The sequence below is a fragment of the Tenrec ecaudatus genome, chromosome 8 (assembly GCF_050624435.1).
Source record: "Tenrec ecaudatus isolate mTenEca1 chromosome 8, mTenEca1.hap1, whole genome shotgun sequence".
Lineage (NCBI taxonomy): Eukaryota > Metazoa > Chordata > Mammalia > Afrosoricida > Tenrecidae > Tenrec > Tenrec ecaudatus.
Genome location: NC_134537.1, coordinates 42,270,291 through 42,284,979, shown reverse-complemented (window position 1 = coordinate 42,284,979; position 14,689 = coordinate 42,270,291). Strand labels below are relative to the sequence as shown.

General features: G+C 49.6%; 1 protein-coding gene across 1 annotated transcript in view; it reads right to left on the bottom strand.

Annotated features, from left to right (window-relative positions):
* ITGB5 (integrin subunit beta 5) overlaps nt 1-14,689 on the bottom strand; it is a 141,256-nt gene that overhangs the window by 110,646 nt on the left and 15,921 nt on the right. Inside the window, exon 3 of the mRNA XM_075556310.1 lies at nt 4,677-4,872. Within this exon, the coding sequence (XP_075412425.1) occupies nt 4,677-4,872 (196 nt within the window). The remainder of the gene's footprint in view (nt 1-4,676; nt 4,873-14,689) is intronic.

The following is a 14,689-nucleotide window of genomic DNA, read 5'->3' as shown; positions in this document are numbered from 1 at the left end:
ATCCCTCCTTCACCCTCCAGGAAATAAGTATCTGGGGTTTGTCTGTACTTGTTTCCATCAATTTTAAGATGAAATTTCTAAAATTTCCCAGAGGAGTCACTGGGTCCAAGCATGTCTCTTTTGGGGAAATGTCCTCCCAACAGTATTAGACCTGAGATTCCATCAAATTCCCTCTACAGACTGGAAATCTCCAGTTTCAGGGAGTCTTCCCTGGGACGCCAGCAATGTGCCCATCGCTACATCTCCCACGGGACTGGGGCTGCACACAGCACCTGTACCGCCACTTTGTATAAGCAGAGACTCGGGCTTTGTGTTTTATTTCCAATATGAGAAACTGTGAGCTAATGCTCGATGTGCCGATACCATGAGAACTTTATCGTGCATTGATTCATGCCAAGAAAACTGCCCAAGGAAGCTGCCAATGCTCAAAGCTCTTCAACTCCTCTGCACGGTGGTTGAAAAGCCGGCTGATAGAGTAGTCACACCAACACAGTGGTTGCCCTGCCTCATAGTCACATATTAACTCTGATTTTAAAACTGGACCATTAGAACGGCGCTGTGTTTGGCTTTGTGTGACATTCAACTCTTCCTTTAACTGAGTGTACTTATGCAGAATAAGGATGGGTCGTCTCGGAGGATATTCGTGGAAGGGAGCGGCTCTAGATCAGGAGTTCCGAGAATGTAAACTCTGTCCCCCTGGATCGATGGTGACTCTGAGGCTATGGATTCACTGGGAGGTGTGAACTTGAGCCCTCTTTTCAAAGATTGGAGGAGACCTGGTGGCACAGAGATTAAAGCACTCCTCTGTGAATCCCAAAGTTGGCTGTTTGAACCCACTACTGCTCTGCAGGAGAAAGATGAGGCAGTCTGCTTCCCTAAAGATTTACAGCCTCAGAAACTCTGTGTGTGTGTGCGTGCGCACACGCGTGTGTGTGTGTGTGTGTGTGTGTGTAGGTGTATGAATATGTGGGGTGGGGAGGATGGGGGGGAGCAGGGGACACAGAGTTCTACAATGGTCCTAAACAGTAGCTATAGAGTCAGGATCAATCAAGGGCAGCAGGCTTGGGTTGGGTTTGCTTTCTTCACTATTGAGTAAAAGCAATATGCAATTATGATACATGAAGATTATAACCTGTACAAACTACGAATGCATGTGGCTACCGACAAAGGACAGAGAGCAAAAAAATCCCAAACTATTGTCTGCTAAGGTGGATGGGTTTTTTTCCCAAAAATTTCTTTGAAGTTCCTGTTCTCATACTAGTGAGATAAAAAGGACAATAAGTCACTGATAATTCTTGATAGCCATTCTTATACCTAATGCTGCCATATCTTAGTAGTAGATGAGGACTCTTAAATCCCTTCCTAGATGACCACCCCCTCCCTCCTTGCCCACACCTGTCCTCACGATGGAGAAGAGTCTTTTTCCCAGAGGGCACTTGGCCAGACCTCTGTTCACTCACACTGTGATCTCACCACGTGGGAACACATGAAACACAAAGGCCTGGTGCCACCACGGGCAGTGGGATGGTCAGGAGACACAGCCACTTCTGTGCATCGCAGCCCTGATATCCTGGCAAACAGGGCTCTGGGCTTCTTTCTCTCTCCAGGAGACCCACTCACTCATCCGCTTCTTTTGTTTATTTCCAAAACAACTCAATGCACAGACTCCTGGCTTATGGGCCTCCTGCAGTTGTGACATCTTGCATTTATGACAATAGTAAGAAAATCTATCTGATTATTCTGAGCGTGAGTGAGGTGGCAGCTTCGGAGTGTCCCCTCTCCCAAGGAAAGTCTCTGAGTGGCCCCTGGGAAGCAGGGCCTTGCTGCTCAGGGATTCGGGGAAAGACATACATGCAGCACCAAGCAAGTGACACCGGCTCTGGATTCCCAGCTGCCACGCAGCCTGAGGCCCTGCAGCTCAAAACTGCCATGAGTGGGATGGGAGGAGAGAAAGACGCAGGGAGAAACTGTGTATAGAAGCTTAGGGGCATCTCAGCGTGAACCAAACTGCGCCTGAAACCTCTGCCTCAGTAGGGCCTGGCTTCCAGAGCCCTGGAGCCAGAGACAGCCTGCGGACATGCTCTGGCCCAGCTCCGGAGGAAGGCGACGTGGTTTTGTCAGAGGCCCTCCAGTCGCATAGCCGTTTTCAGCCAGCTTTGTCTGCTCCAAGCCTGGGCTTCCTCTACCCCGTTGAAGGCACACCAGGAATTCTTAGCCCTTGTAATTTCCATCATCATATTTTCAACACCAACTAGTGTAGCAGGACAGCGCTGGGTGAGCGCTTTCCTTCTTACAAAAAGGTCCAAGGTTCAAGTCCATTCAGAGGTATCTCAGAAGAAAGACCTGGGAATCTACTTCGGGAAATTCGGCCCTTGAAAACCCCACGGAGCACAGGTCTCTGGGACACACCTGGAACCACCAGCGGCCGAGCCAACTGGGCACAAGTGTCAGATGACAGGCGCCCTGCCCAAGCCTCCGTTCCACCCACTGGGGAGGGACTACTCCTTGAAAAGAATAACAATGTTAACTCGTGAAGTGGATACATATATTGCACATGTATCGACATAATCTGATTTCAAAGCAAAAGGTGGAGAAAACTTTGTATCAGCGCTGGAACAAAACATCGGCATTGAATTCGACCCAATACACATGACTTTTGTAAACAAAAGCAGTTCCTGTTTCACTCAGTGTTGGCATTGTTGGTATGCGTTGTTTAAACCTTTTGCGGCTGTGTTCCAAGTGTTTTGTCATAATTTTCTTAGTTTTTGTGGCTTTTTGTACTGTTTTTAGATGAAAAAAAACGGTCGTAAAAAGTTTTTTACAAGAAGCATCATGATAAGGGATAAGGAACGGGTTAACCGTGTTATCAATATTGTTGATGATAATTTATAAACCCTTTTAGAGAACAGTTAAGGAACCGCCAGCAGCAGACCACATTAGACAGATTTTTTTTTTTTTTAAGAGAATGCCAGCCAGGTTCTATCGAAAAAGGCAAAGAAGGGGGGAAAAAACTCCTGAAAAGCAGCTACCTGTTGATTTCATGGAAGGGGATTCCCCTTCCAAACAAGGACTCTCTCCATCCCTCCTCTCCACATCCCTATCCGCAGATCCAGATCCTCATCAGTCTCAAGGGATGGGTCATACTGCAGTTGCTAAACACTTTCTTAAGGTCGTGTTTCTTATTTAAATTATATTATTTAACGCTGAACTTATTTACTTTGAAATATCTGTGTAACGTTATGTATAAGAAGGCAAGGCTAGGGTAAAACCTTAGTGGTCAGGAATGCATTAATCCGTTTTCAGTTATTTCTTATGGGAAATATGGATTCGGAACTCGACTGCATCGCATCTCGATGCTCCTTCTAGGGGTTCTACTGTATATCTATACACATCCAAATTCAGATTCCCAAACATGCCTGAGAGGAACAAAAGTGACAAGCAATGAATCGAAGATATCAAGGAGTAGAGTCACTTGCCCAGGGCCTCTAAGCTAGTGGCTGAACTGGAGCTAGAATCCAGGATGCTTAATCCAGCCCACGATCCTTTCTTGACTCCCAGCTGCCCTGAAGTCTAGAGACGCCTTCTAGACACAGCAAGGGCACCTATTTCTAGACCACGCGGTAGAAGAAAAGGCTAAGACCCAATGACATTTCTTTTTTGGGGGTTGGGGAGAGCTGTCCCCTTCCCAGCAATGTGACACTTGCCACGTTTAGCCCCATTCACACCTTCCACTAATCTTTGACATTTCGAGGACCTGGCCTTTCGAACATTAGACGTTCAGAAGTGGAGAACCAGAAGCAAGCAGAAGCTTAGCAGTCTCAGGACCCGAGATCGCAGCAAACGTTGCCACTTCCTGGCTGGCCATTTCCTCAAGCACAAAATGGGATTGCCCACTTCAGAGCCGGGCAAGTCATTGCTGGGTGGCAGCAATGGTGTGTGCCCACACACGGACCTAGGGCTGGTGGTTCAGACCCATGCATCAGCCTTGTGGAAGAAAGGCCTGGTGACCCGTGGTGTCTATAAAGGTGACCGCCAGGACGAGCCATGGGCCAGTTCTACTTAGTGATACATGGGGGTGCCGGGAGTTGGGAATTAACTTCATCACACCATTTTTGTTATTTTTTTAAGTATGCAAAAACAGTTACATTCCCTCCTACACTCCCCTGACATCACAATCGACTCCTTGTCTCACAAGGGCAGCAAGGCCACAAAACAAACATCTGAATGTTTTCCTTTCAGATGCCATGCGTGAACTGCTACCTCCCACACAAGGCAATAAGTACAAGTATTCCACCTGCCCAGCCCTGGGCGCGTGGTGGACACATTGGGCTGTGATCCCCAAGATCAGTAGTTCAAAACCACCAGCGGCAACTTGGGAGAAAGATGGGGCTTTGTGCTCCTGTAAAACGTTACAGTTTCATCAACCCAGGGGGCAGGGAGTGAGGAGCAGGGAGTCGGGGCACCCTGTGTCCACATCGACTAGGTGACAGTGAGACAGGGTTCCAAGTTCCAGCCAGAGGCACAAGTGTCCTTCATCGTTATCCTCCTCCTGGCTCTGATCTCAGCCTGGGGGATTCAGTTGCTCCCCCCACCCATTCCCTTCAGTAAGCTGCCCCACAGCCCTTCATGCAATTCCCTGGACCCTCAGCACCCAGCCCGAGCTGAGGGCAACTCACCGGGCCGGAGGTTCAGCATGACCTCCTGTGGCGTCATCTGGATGACATCTGAGCCTGCGGAGCTGGAGCTGAGGGGCTGGCTCCGCATGACGCGGGCGCTGCTGCCGGGGCTCTCCAGCTGGTCTCCACAGCCGTGGCTGATGAGGTTTTCCTTCAAGTCACACCGAGAGGTGACGGATCTCGGGCTGCCAAAGTCCTGTGCAAGGGGACAGGAGAAGAAAGCAGGCGGCGGTTCCAGCGAGCCCTCTGAGGCTGTAGACTCTTTCTCCACCTGGCTCGACCTTAAGCCGCTGCGATTCCATTCTCATTGTGCCGAACATGGATAAAATGATAATCCCATTCCTAAATGCCTCACCAGGCATCACGAGCATCCAGACCCTGGTTATGAACGCCCTTTAGACTATAAACGCTTAATAACAATGTTTGAAGTCATGGTTGTTTGAATGAACCAAATGCTCCCTTAACGAAAATGAAGGTGAGAGGAGGGAAGGAGCACTAGAACGGATTGTGATTACACCACTCATTTTAAAGGCGATTAACCGTGGGGGGCGGAGGATGTCCTAAAATTGATTGTGGGAATGATAGTGTAATTCTTGATATGACTGAACTATTGAGTTGTATGGCATGTGGATTAGGTGCCAATAAAAATGTTAAAAAATGAAGAAAAAAGACCCTGCTGGTGTGATTAGCAGGAGAAAGTAACTGAAACGGTCAAAAAGGTGTATAACAAAAAATTATAAAAGATGACAAGGATGTCAGAAGCTGAATAAGCCTCACTCGGGCACTCGGGAGCTAACTTTGGGAGCTGCTCACGTCTCTCTTTTGCGGACCTTGAACTTTGCACCACTGCCCCAGAGAACAGCTTGGCAGTTTACATGATGCCCTTTCACCTCATGGTGCAGTCCTGGGAATTCACGGCAAGAAAATCACACTAAAAGAGAAATTCTATGATGCGTTCCAGACATGGAGCAGAGGTTCCCAAACTGATTTGGCCTATCCTTTTTTCAGATAAAATATGACTCCGCACTCCCTGGCAATGAAAAACTTTTATACGAGAGCCCATCATCCAAGATAAAGTGCAGGTGTCTGCCTGTTCCACCCCCACCCCCATCACTCCAGCACCCCGCAGGGAACGGCATCACCACTTGAAAGAACATGACCTGGATGGGACAAGACATTCCTTAAGCTGAGTACAGTAAGTCAATCATATAGGGACTCGTACCGTGTGAGCTCACCTAAAAAGACAAGGCTAGGTAAATGTCTACAGGGGCAGGGTAGCTGTCGTGGATGGAGCACCGAGTGTCCGTTTCATGTGATAGAAAGAGTGCTCGAGTAAGGGGAGGGGGTGAACAACTGAAGTCATTGATGTCAATAAGCTGTCCTCCTGTAAATATCTGAGTTGATAAATGTGTGTGTATAACAACAACCCCAAACACAGTGAGTGCCCCGGCTGCCTGTGTACAGCCAAATACCTCATGGGTGAAGCAACTTCACCCATCTGTTGAGGCTTCTCATTTTGTCCTGGAGCTGGAGGGCTTCAGAAGGACCGTGGAGCATGGCAGTTCTGAAGAGACCTTTGGAGCTGAAGTCATCCTCTTCAGCAGTGGGATTTCCACGAGAATTAAACACTTCTCTTGCCCAGAACCTCAAAGTAGCCATGCCTAATTTCTAGTCAGGGATTCTTGCCGTTCAAGAAAGAGACAGAGGTTGCTGCATGGGGTGTGACAGCCCAGCAAACTCAAGAGCTTTCCTCTCTATTCCCCTAAGCTCCTTTCTGGAAATTTCCATTTGAGACAAGGATTTATGCACATTTAAAGAGAAGACCCCAGAATCAGAGACTAGGGGTGTGCCTTATAACAGTTATGACCTTCTAGGCACACAAACATTAAAAAAAAAATGTCTCAATGCCTACATTTCCAAATGCAATGAATATAAATTCAGAAAGCAAACTCATGCCACCCAATCAATTCCATCGGGTTGCTCAGCACGAGATCAGCAGTTCAAATCTACCAGCTGCTCCACGGGAGAAAGCTGAAGCTTTCTGCTCTGGTGAAGATGTACAGCCTAGGCATTGCACAAGGGCAGTTCTACTCTGTCCTACACGGTCACTGTGAGTCAATGAACATGAACCCAAACCAAACGCACTGCCATCCAGTCGATGCCAACTCACAGTGGCCTCCCGGACAGTGTAGAACTTCCGCTGCAGGTTTCCGAGGCTGCAGTTCTTCACGGGAATGGAAAGCCCCATCTTTCTCCCGAGAAACGGCTAGCAGTTTTGAACTGCTGACCTTAGGGTTAGCAGCCCAACTGTAACCACTATGCTACCAGGGCTCCTTACGAGTCAATCAACACAGATGTCCTGAATTATTAACCCCTGCGGAGATGGAAGGCTCGTGATGAAGAAAAGCCTCACAGAAACAACACCCTGGTATCTGGTGTGTTTTGAGCTTTCAGATCCTCCGCTGCTGCATCACCTGGTAGCAGTCAGTCCCTCACATCTGCAGGTGAGGAGTCAGAGGCCCCAGCCAGGAACTGCATCCCCGACAAAAGATACGCGGAAGTCCCGGCCACTGGTAGCCGGGAGTGAGACTTTGTTTGGAAACAGAGCCTTGGAAGATGTCAGCAGATGAGATAATAGTAGGTCATATTGGAACAGGGTGGGCTGCGATCTGAGGAGTGTCCTTATTTAAGAAGAGGAGAAGGGGGAGGACAGATGCCGAGATCGGAGTGAAGCATCTACAAATCACAGCACAGCAAGGGTTCTTGGCTAAGAGAGGTGTCTTCTCCCTCAATCCCTCAGAAGAAATCCACACAGCTGACCTGAGGTGGGACTTCTAGCCTCTGAGCTGTGAGACAGTAAATACCTGTTTGTATAAGCCACCCAGTCTGTGGTTCTTGTATAAGCCACCCAGTCTGTGGTTACAGCAGTCCTTGGAAATCAATACAGCCCACGTGCTGAAATCCATGGCAAAGTTCACCCAAGACGTTCACCCCAGATTGAGTTTGTCTGGCCCTGGCTTCACCATGATCTTCGCAACTGGCCACGCCCTCCTGGGCCAACCTCCCTGAAGGGCTCCGCACAGTTCATTCTCAGATGCAGTGAGTCTTTGCTGCCCCTTCCCCCTACCTCGCAAAGTTACGGGGATACATATCTTTGGTGCTGAGAACCAGGGAAGGAAGGGTCCGGCCCTCAAAGAGGAAGACGAGGGACTTGGTCCCAGTAAGGAGAAATGGAAACTCGTTTCAGGGTGGACTTCTACGGAGCCCCAGCCCAATCCCAGTATTCCCTGCTCGAAAGGCTTCAAGCGCATTAATGAAGTTTCTGTCCTCAGACGCCCCCCTCTCCCCAAATGCCCTCATCCACCTCTCCAAGAAATGCATAAGGAAGACCTACATGTCCGGCCACAGAATGGGAACTGAAATCCTGTCATCCTTTGTGGTTTTGAATCACTTGTGTGAGAAATGTCAAAAGAAAAGAGTGGAGGGTGGGGGAGGTGTTCCAAATCTAGCAATCTTTCAGTTTGTTCGAAAACTGGTCCGCCTCCTCACTGCTCCATCACCATCCCGTGGAGGCCACAAGGAGTCACAGAGTCCCTGGGAGGTGCAGCTGCTGGACACACTCAGGGCTTCCTGGAACCTGGCTCAAACCCACCCAGAGTGCCTTGGAAGAATGGTCTGGTGATCGCCCTCCCTCGGTCACCAGGGAAACCCTATGAAGCAACAAGTCTGCTCAGGTTTAGGTATGCTCAGTTGCCTCCCGGCAGTGTGGCATCAGGGCCAGTACCCTCAGATGCGCCTGCCTGTGCTGCACCAGCCAGTCGGAGGCAGCACCCTGCCTGGTGCGGCACAGGCAGAGGCTCGAACACGAGTGGCTGGCTGTCTGCAGGGGAAGAACGGAGCGCGGCTGGGTTTTGAAAGGGTAGCACAGAGGAAGGGAGAATGTGTGGGTCCTACGATACGAGGCTCAGAGGCCAGAGAGGAGGCAGCAGCTGATCCCCAGAGTGATGACAGGAAGAACAAGCCAGTAAGCAGGAAGGAACCAGGCAGCCAAGTGGGCACTGGCAGGAAGCTGGCTGCTGTCTGGGGCACGACAGGGCCAAGTCCTCAGCCCAGCCAAAGCTGCAGCCCCCACTTGGCAGAGGCCTTGAGGACTTAGAGGCTGGGGCAGAGGTTTGGGAGGACAGGTGACGGATGACCATCTAAAATGATCATGCCAGCAGCACGCTCCCCCTTCTACTCCCTGCTTGGCAGATGGCAAAATCCGTCTGCCAGCCTCCAATTGCCTCATTGGGCCAATGTGTATGAAGCCTCTACAGTGGCCGAGCACTCCCTTTACTTTGTCTGACCACAAAGAGGATTGCCTTAACACATCTATATTTTATTGTGAGCCGGACTGAATACAGATTCCCTCCCTACACCCCCCCTCACTTCTTCCCCGGCTCAAAGGAGCGCACACACGTCTTCTCTCCCACCTTCCCAGCTACCACAGCGTCCATGTCTTTCCTCCCAGTCTCCAATCTGTCCCCGTCCTGATGCTCCTGCCTCCAGTCCTGCTGGACCCTTCAGCCCTTTCCCGCCATGCTCCCCTGCAAGCCCTCTTCCCGTTACCACCCCCCACCCCGCCCCGCGCAGACCCCACCACCCTTCTTGTCCACCTTGCCCCAGCCCCTATTTCCACCCATTCAAAGAGTGTAGCCTGGCCCCTTGTTATTCTGTCCTTGACTCTCAGCTTGCATAGTGATGGCCCACTCCACTGCCTTCTGGCTGTCACAGGAGCTTGGTACCATGCCCGGCAACATCACTCCAGGCTCTCATGCCCACACCCTAACCACTTCCCCAATCCCCTACCCGTGAGCGCATTCCTTCTCCCAGCCCCATCAAACTTGCTTTCTCTTGGGGAGCCCTAGTCCCTTAACCCTGCCCATTTCTCCCAAACACTGGCCTCTTGCAGGCTCCACTGGCCTCCCTGCCGATGGTGCAGGCTGCTAGTCCACCAAGCTCCTCCTCCCCTTCTTCCTGGACACACAGCCAGATTCAGTTTCCCATCATCATTGTGTTATCATCGACTGGCCCACACTGGGTCTCCGCCCAGCCCAATGGCTCCCTCTATGAGATACACAGCCTCATTCTTGGATCCCTGAACTGGAATGCAGCTTCCCACCCTCTCGGGCCTGAGTGTGTTTCAGGGAGGTGAGCTTGGAAGGTTCAGGAACAGTTCTGATCCACTTCCTTCCCTTTGCAAGACAGAATAAGCCCAAGAATCACATGTGTGGCGACATGACTGGGGAGAGATCGTGCGGGCTGCTCCCAGGCCTGGCCAGGAGACCACACACTTTCCTCCCGACAGGGACCCTGTCACACGTGATCTTATGGGAGAGGCACACTTTCACATTAAAAATGATGGACAAAAGAGACAGGCGCCGGCATGTATGGGGTGGTTCGTGCTGTGCAGAACCATCAGCTCCGGGAGAGTTCCCGCTAGCCGAGAAGCAGGCAGCCGGCAGTGGCTGGAACCAACGGCCCAGCAGTGCGTCAAGGAGGGCAAGGGGTGGGAGCGGAGGTCTGCTGTGCTGGCGGGCGGTAGCCCCATAGCCTGACCTCACTGACAAGGGGCATCTCGTGTCTCTGGCCCATGAAGCCAGAAGTAAGTCTGAAGCCCCCAGAACAAAGTCCCTGCAACTTGACACCATTACTGGAAAGTTTTGTACAGAAGGGAGATTGATTTCTCAAACTAATTTGTTTACTAATCTCCCTCCCAGTTGGAAACAACTTCGAGAGAGGTCAGATGTCAAGAAGCAGCGCAGCCTAAAGGACAGACTTGGGCTCAGAAGTTTAACTGGACAGAGTCCAGCTTTGGCCCGCTGTGGTTCTCACGAGTCGCTTTCTCTCTCTGAATGTCAGATGGGTATTAGTAAAATGGGAAGGTGACCGCCCATGCTTTAGGGCGGCCACGAAGATTAGAGTGTGTGGCACCTAGCTGAGTTCCCCTCATGACCACTCAACCACGAGACCACTGAGACTGCCGCCATGAAGAAGCAGCGCAGTCTCCCAGCAGCCAGGTCCACTGGTGGGGGCCTCACACTGAGCTTCTGGGACACGGCCCATCCCAAAGGGCAGGAGTTGGATTCTGGTGCAAGAAGGGTCTCAGAATCCTTTAGAAAGTGATCCAGAGAGTGTCCTTCAGCACCAAACGTTAAATATGCATCGCCCAAATGGCTCACGCCTGAGGTTGTGTACCGCTTTGTGATAACAAGGTGCCTAACAGTACCACAAATGTACACCTCTCCTTACAGGATTTCTAAAACAAACGCAGCCTTCATTTCAAAACAAACCCCTCTTTAAAGGCCAGCTCCTAATACGCTGTTGTTAGATGCCATCAAGTCCGGTCCAAACAGAACGCATCACCGCTTACTCCTGGGTCAGCCTCCCAATTGTTAATGCTTGAGCTCCCCGCCCCTGTAGCCCCCGTGTCGCTCCATCTCCTCCAGTCTTCCTCTCCTTCAGGGCCCCTCCACCAAGCACGGTGTCCTTTTCCAGGGCCTGGTTTCTCCTGACAGCGTGTCCGAGGTGCAGGCGACTAAGTCTAGGCATCCTCGCCTCAAAGGATCATGTGGCTGTACTTCTGCCAAGACCGCTTCATCTGTACTTCGGGCAGCCCAAGTCCTTTCCATTGTCTTCACCAGCAGCGGAATTCAACCAGCTCAACTCTTCGCTAGTTTTCCTGATTCATGGTCCAACGTTCCCATGCATACGAGGTGACTGGAAATACCACGGCCTGGGTCAGGTCCTCACAGTCTGACATCCTCACTTGTCAACCCATCTAAAGTGGTCTTATGCGACAGATTTGCTCATCGCAATCCACTGTTCCACCTCCTGATGGCTGCTGTTATCCAGGAACATATGGAGACTGCAGATCCCAGCAAGATGGGACCCTGGACGCCGTCCACCCGTTCTCCATCACGATGTGTGGGATTATAAAGAGGCTTTCCCAGCTCTTTCTCCCCCAAAGACAGGCCAAACTTTAGAGGCTACTTGTCAGCATATAGCCTCACATAGGAGGCCAGATCCTCCTCCCAGGAGGCATTGAGCTACTGTCTGGTCCCAACACAGGTAGGGTCCACTCCCTGCTGTTAAGGACAATGAGCTACTTCTCCCTAAAGGCTTGCGGCCATCAGTCTGGTCCCTGTAGGTGGGGTTCACACCCAACTGATAATGGTTTCCATGGAGAGCCAGAGAACAGGTCAAACCAGCTCAGTGACATCCAAAGTCAGGCTGCCATCCTGTATGTAGGATCCTCCCATCTTGTCACATGTGTACCCCCTATACCTCCTCTTCCTATTGTGTAGATACCCCTAGATCCTCCCCCTCTCATTACTGTAGTACCTATTAGCACAACCCTTTCCTGTGATGTATGTATGTTTTTACCTGTAATTAGGGGGCTTGCATGCCCCCCCAAAGATATATAAGCCTGGGTTAGCAATAAAGAGTCTGCTCTTCCACCAGTCCTTGCTCCCCTATTCCCATTCCCCTTGTCCTCCTTCCCTTCACCCTCTCTCCTGCCCTCCTATCTCCCATCTCCACATGGACCACCAAGTGAGGCTGAGGTGAGCATGCTACTATGAAATGTGTCTGGCTCCATTATTTCAGTCTCTCTTCTAGCCCTCCTTATTCTCTATGACTTGACTATAATCGAGCCCACAGTAAGTTCAATTCCCCCACAATGATGGTAACCAGTAGTCCACTTGTGAGGCTATGGGTCTTCCTCCCATTGAGCTGTAGTTCACACTGGAGGCTGCAGTCCTTGATCTTCCTCAGCAGGTGTTTCAGGACCACCTCACTTTCAGCAGGCCAGTTTGCATCAGCTGCATGTCGCTTCGTATGGCCCGTCTTCTCACACACATGCTCAGCGTACAGACTGGCCAGTGTGGTGAAAGGACACAAGCCTGGCCATGCAGCCTTCCCTTAGTCTGTTCCAACGACCGTCCCTTGGTCCCTGCACAGGTCCTGCATGAGCACAACGAAGTGTTTTAGAATCCTCATTCTTCTCAATGCTGTCCACAGGTTGTCGTAGTCCAGAGTCAGTTGCCTTTCACACAGTCCATAAAGCACAAGCAAACACCTTTCTGGTGTGCCCTGCTTCCAGCAATGGTATTCCTCCTTCCACCTGCTCTTCTCAATCTGGCTTGAACGTCTGCCCGTTCCCTATCGGTGTACTGCTGTGAGCGTTGCTGAATGATGCCCAGCACATGTTTACTTGCATCTGATATTGTTCTGATAATTCCCACATCCTTTCGGTCACCTCTCTCTGGAATAGGTACAATTATGGATCTCCTCCAGTTGGCTGACCAGGTAGCTGGCTGCCGAATTTGGGGGGCTAGATGAGTGAGTATGGTCAGTGGGTCATCAGCTTGGGGCAACGTTTCAGTTGGTACTCCATCCATGCCTGCAGCCTTGTTTTCTCCGCTAACGCCTTTGGTGCAGCTTGGACGTCTCCCCGTGGCGTCATCAGTTCTAGCTCATGTGCTACCTGTTGACATGGATGGCTGTCAAGCAGTTCTTTTGGGCACAGTGATTGTGTATATTCCTTCCATCTTCCCCTGATACTTCTTGCATCGTTCACTATTTCGCCCCGGGAACCCTTCGATTAGAGTTGAATTTTTGCTTCACTTCTTTTGGCTTAAGATAGGCTTAGCATGTTCTTCCTCTTTGGTTTTGCAACCCCGGGTCTTTGCGCGCTCCACAGTACTTGACTTCTCCAGCTCCTTATTGAAATTTTCTGTTCAGCTCTTTGACTTCATCAGCTTTCGTTTGCTTTCGCTGCTCTATAATCAAGAGCAAGTTTCGGAGTCTCTCCTGACATCTACTTGGATCTTTACTTTCGTTCCCGTCTTTTAGTGGCATTTTGCTTTCTTCACGAATGATGTTCTTGATGCCATTCCACAGCGCATCTAGCTTTCTGTCATTGGTGTTCAATGGGTGACATCTATTTTTGAAGTGGTCGCATAATTCACAAGGATAGACACAAAGTTGTGTTTTGGTTCTCGTGGCCTTGTTTAATTTTCAACTTGTTCAACTTCACCCTGAACCTACATATGAGGGACTGATGGTCTGTTCTACTGTCAACCCCTGGCCTCGTTCTGCCAGTTTGATTCCTCTGCATTTTATCTGGTGAAGTCTATGTGTTTAGTCACTATTTATGATATTGAAAAGGTACTTGTGGGGGGTAAACAACAGAAAAGTGGGTGAGGGGAGACAGCAGTCAGTGTAAGACCTGAAAATATATATATATCAAGGGTTCCTGTAGGGGGTGGGGCAATGAACTGATACCAAGGGCTCAAGTAGAAAGAAAATGTTTTGAAAAATGATGATGGCAACATATGTACAAAATGTCATTGACATAATGGATGGATGGATGGATCATGATAAGAGCTATAGGAGCCCCCAATAAAATGATTTTTTTAAAGTATTTGCAATGGACAAGTCATTGGTCTTGCAAATATTCAACCTCCGCCTTCATTTCTATCACTAAGGCCACATTTTCCAACTACAGATCCTTCTTAGTTCCCAACTTTCACATTCCAATTGTTAATAATTATCTATGCAACTTTCCCCCCCAACAGTTTTATTGGTACATAATTTGCATTATCAATGCATCTTGATTAGATATTGGATCAATTCCAGACTGAAGCTATTGGTAGAATTCGTCAATGTCTTCATCACTAGCTTTAGTAGGTAGGACGGAGATTTGAATAAAGCTGTATTAACTGGACTTCCTTGTTATGTATAAATATCCTATCACAGACAACATTGTGTTTTAAGAAATATCTTGAAATGTTCTTCTTGACAATGAATATAGCACCATTCCTCTTGAAATTGTCATTCCCAGAGTTGTAAACCTTATGATTGATTGATTCAAAATAGCCAATGCCAGTCATTTCAGTTCATTAATGCTTAGAACATGATCTTTATGTTATTATGGTCGAGTCTACTTTGAGGAGGCAGCTCTTCCTCAG